The following is a 3,320-nucleotide window of genomic DNA, read 5'->3' on the forward strand; positions in this document are numbered from 1 at the left end:
TTTAATTATTTTTAATTTTTTTTTAAAATGAGTCCAAATATTAAATGACTAATAAAAGCCATACTAATAAAAATATTGTATGTCTAATAAATATTCTATATTTTATACTGATATTATTCTGTATTATTCTTCCATGGACTAATTTATATATTCTTAAATTAAAACTTCTGGGAAGATAAGAGATATGTTTTTGGCAAGTATAGTTCATAGTGAAGGTTTTTTTCAAACTTCAAACACTTTCACTTTTTTTAAAGTCCTTTGGATTTTCCTGACCTATTTTAAAAAAATTAGAACAAAAAATGCAAAAAATTAAAAATAATTACTGTAAAATTAAGTAATAGTTACTGTTATCTTTTTATAAAAAAAATGAAATGTAAAATTGGTAAAAGAAAAAAAATTTTCAACTAATTTTTTATCGGTAACCAATCACCATGAACATAAATGCTGAAACAACACATTTTAACTTCGCGTGGTATTACTTCCTGGCGGAGGTGGAATCGCTTCTTCCTTTGGAGAAATAAAAAATTGCGAAACATAAAGATATAACATTTTCTCTTCTCTGGCATTTGCCAAATACACTTAGTGTGTGTTTGGATTACAATTTGTAAATTGGGGTTTGTATAAAATTGATTTTGTAAAATTGATTTTGATCAAAAGTGAGTTAGTATTAACGTGGTTTATATTTGGTAATTTTTATTCAAAATGGATTATAGTAAACTAAATATTGTTTGGATTACATTATTCAAAATCACTTTTAAGTGAAAAATTACAGAAAAGGACATGAATTTAAATAATTATTTTATGTTATTTTATAATTTTATTTTAAATATTTAAATAAATTTTAATATTTTTTTAGTATTTTTAATATTGTTTAGTAGTCTAATAGGATTAATAGAATCATAATACAAAGTAAAAAAATATTTCATGTAAAAAAGAAATAACAATAACAATAAAAAAACTCATATAAATAAAAAAAACAAAAATTTTATAAAAAATAATAATACGCATAAGAGAGTATTAAAAAAAATATTATAAAAAAATAAACATATGAATAATGAAGGATATAATTGGTACACACAACATAATTTTTAATCCAACGTAAAAAGCTAAACGGAAAAACTAGATTTTATAGCTTTTGGTAAACGTGGGTTTAACATAAAAATCACTTCTACGTTTAGAGGATAAAAATGTTCTACGTTTAGAGGATAAAAATGTTGCCAAACATAAAGATGAAGCGTTCAAGAAGCTCAAACGCACTTCTCTCTTTCCCAACGTAAATCCAAACACACCCCTAATGTTGTTGTCTAAAACATGTACAGGTATAATCAACGTTTTATCACATAAAGCGCTATGGGCTAAACCCATCTCCGGCTTCTCCGCAGTCGCCACAGCGTGTCAGCGTATTTGGGGTAACACTGTTCTTTAAACGCACTCAAAATTACAAGCCAAACATTGCGAAACAAAACAAAAATAACGATAAAACCCAAAATTTCCCTGTGTTTTCACCCTGTATTAGGGTTGAAAGATAAAAATTTGTCTGGTGGGGGTTTCAATTCACATTATTAGCCTTTATCCTAAGAAACAGGAAGAACTCACATCATGAAAAGAACAGAAAAAAAAACTCGTAAACAGCAGAACCCCTCGGTTATGTCGAAAATTCCAGAAAAAGAAGACAAATTCAAAGCAATTTGAGCAAATCATCAGCGCCACTGAAAGTGAAGGCACCACCTTCTTCCAAATTGAAGACCTTAACGACACCGTCTTCCGCTAAGAGTGCGTACCTCCTTGACCTAACACCAAGCCCAACGGGCTTATCGCTCAGATCCAACTCGCACCCAATGGCCTTCGTGAACGTTCCGTTACCGTCAGAAAGTAACAGAACCTCGTCGTTGACTTTCAGGTCCTTCTTCCATGCCTTCATCACGAATGCATCGTTGACCGAAATACATGCGATTGTGTCCACGCCTTTCGCCTTCAGTTCCGCTGACTTCTCCACGAATCCTGGAACGTGCTTCTGCGAGCAGGTTGGTGTGAAGGCTCCCGGGACTGCGAAGAGGATGGCCTTTTTGCCTTTCGTCAGGTCGGAGATGGTGGTGGTTTGAACCTCGCCGGCGTCGTCTAAGTAGGAGAAGGTCGCTTCCGGGAGCTTGTCGCCGACGGCGATAGTGGCAGAGATTGTGGTGGATTTGGTGGCGTAGGAGGGAGTGTGAAAGGTGCAGGGTTTGAAGGGTTTGGAGTGGTTGAATTTGAGGGAAAAAGGGGAGAGGGGGAGTTTAGAAGAGAGGGATTTGGGTGGGAAGAGGGCGGTGGAGGAGAGATAGTGGGTGGTGGTGGGAGAGGCGAGGAGTCTGGAGAAGGTGAGAGATGCGGCCATTGAAGAAGGAGGAGGAGCTACGTGGCACTAAGAAAACGAGAAGTGTAATGTGTTAGTGTTAGGTGTTTGTGTGTGTAGTGCGAAAAAGGTAGGTAGGAAAGTCGTTAGGAGAGTGAGTTGGGTGAATGAATGGTTGTGGTAGGGATTGGCTCAGTTTGTGACTTCGTGGTGTGGTGTGCAATTGTGAATTGTTACTGTTACTGTCTTTTTTCGGGTTTGGGCCTAAGTTTGGATTTCATTTCGTAGTTGTTTGTACTAAATTGACGATACTTAGTACATTTAGAATTCTTCCTATAGTATATTATATGAATAAAAGAAAAATTGTACATTATATGTTAAAATAAATAAAGGAATGGTGGTTTAAGTAAATTCCAAATTTTAAATACTAATTTAATAATTTTAAAGGATGAAATTATGCGCATTTTTATATTTAAATTAAATAAATAAAATATTAAACAAAATATGTAATAGGTAGACAATTTATCATTTTAAGAATGCGTACATATTCGTACAGAGGCTAAAGGATACTACTTAATGTGTATCTTATAGAAAAATTTTTAAGTGTATGGTGATACCGGTATTTTATTAATTTTTAATCATTGATTTTAATTATAAAAAATATATATAATATATATAATTAAGATGAACGATTAAAAATTACTGAAACACTGGTATGATAGGACATTTAAAAACTTTCCTATTCTATATACATGTTATTAGAGATACATGTACATTAATGTATCAATTTAATTAAATATTATATACTCGTATTATTGTATTCATATAGTTAATTAAATATTTGATTTAAAAAAATAATAATAATTTAAATTTTTTTAAATTAAAAAATTAACCATTTAAAATTTTAAAAATTATCTAATATATCTGCAAAGCTTCTTTTATACGGTGCTATAATATTTTGGACAGTATTATAGCGGTTTGATTTTAA

General features: G+C 31.8%; 1 protein-coding gene across 1 annotated transcript; it reads right to left on the reverse strand.

Moving 5' to 3' along the window:
* Positions 1-1,471: 1,471 nt before the first annotated feature.
* On the reverse strand, positions 1,472-2,588 carry LOC107481912 (peroxiredoxin-2E, chloroplastic). The gene has a single exon (XM_016102263.3). It carries the CDS (start codon positions 2,372-2,374, stop codon positions 1,679-1,681), a length of 696 nt encoding a protein of 231 aa, XP_015957749.1. The 5' UTR covers positions 2,375-2,588; the 3' UTR covers positions 1,472-1,678.
* Positions 2,589-3,320: the final 732 nt, after the last annotated feature.

Source organism: Arachis duranensis, chromosome 3 (assembly GCF_000817695.3).
Source record: "Arachis duranensis cultivar V14167 chromosome 3, aradu.V14167.gnm2.J7QH, whole genome shotgun sequence".
NCBI lineage: Eukaryota > Viridiplantae > Streptophyta > Magnoliopsida > Fabales > Fabaceae > Arachis > Arachis duranensis.

Bases quoted from the DNA above. Each gene is read 5' to 3' on its own strand.
- LOC107481912 (XM_016102263.3), bottom strand. From the start codon at position 2,374: ATGGCCGCATCTCTCACCTTCTCCAGACTCCTCGCCTCTCCCACCACC.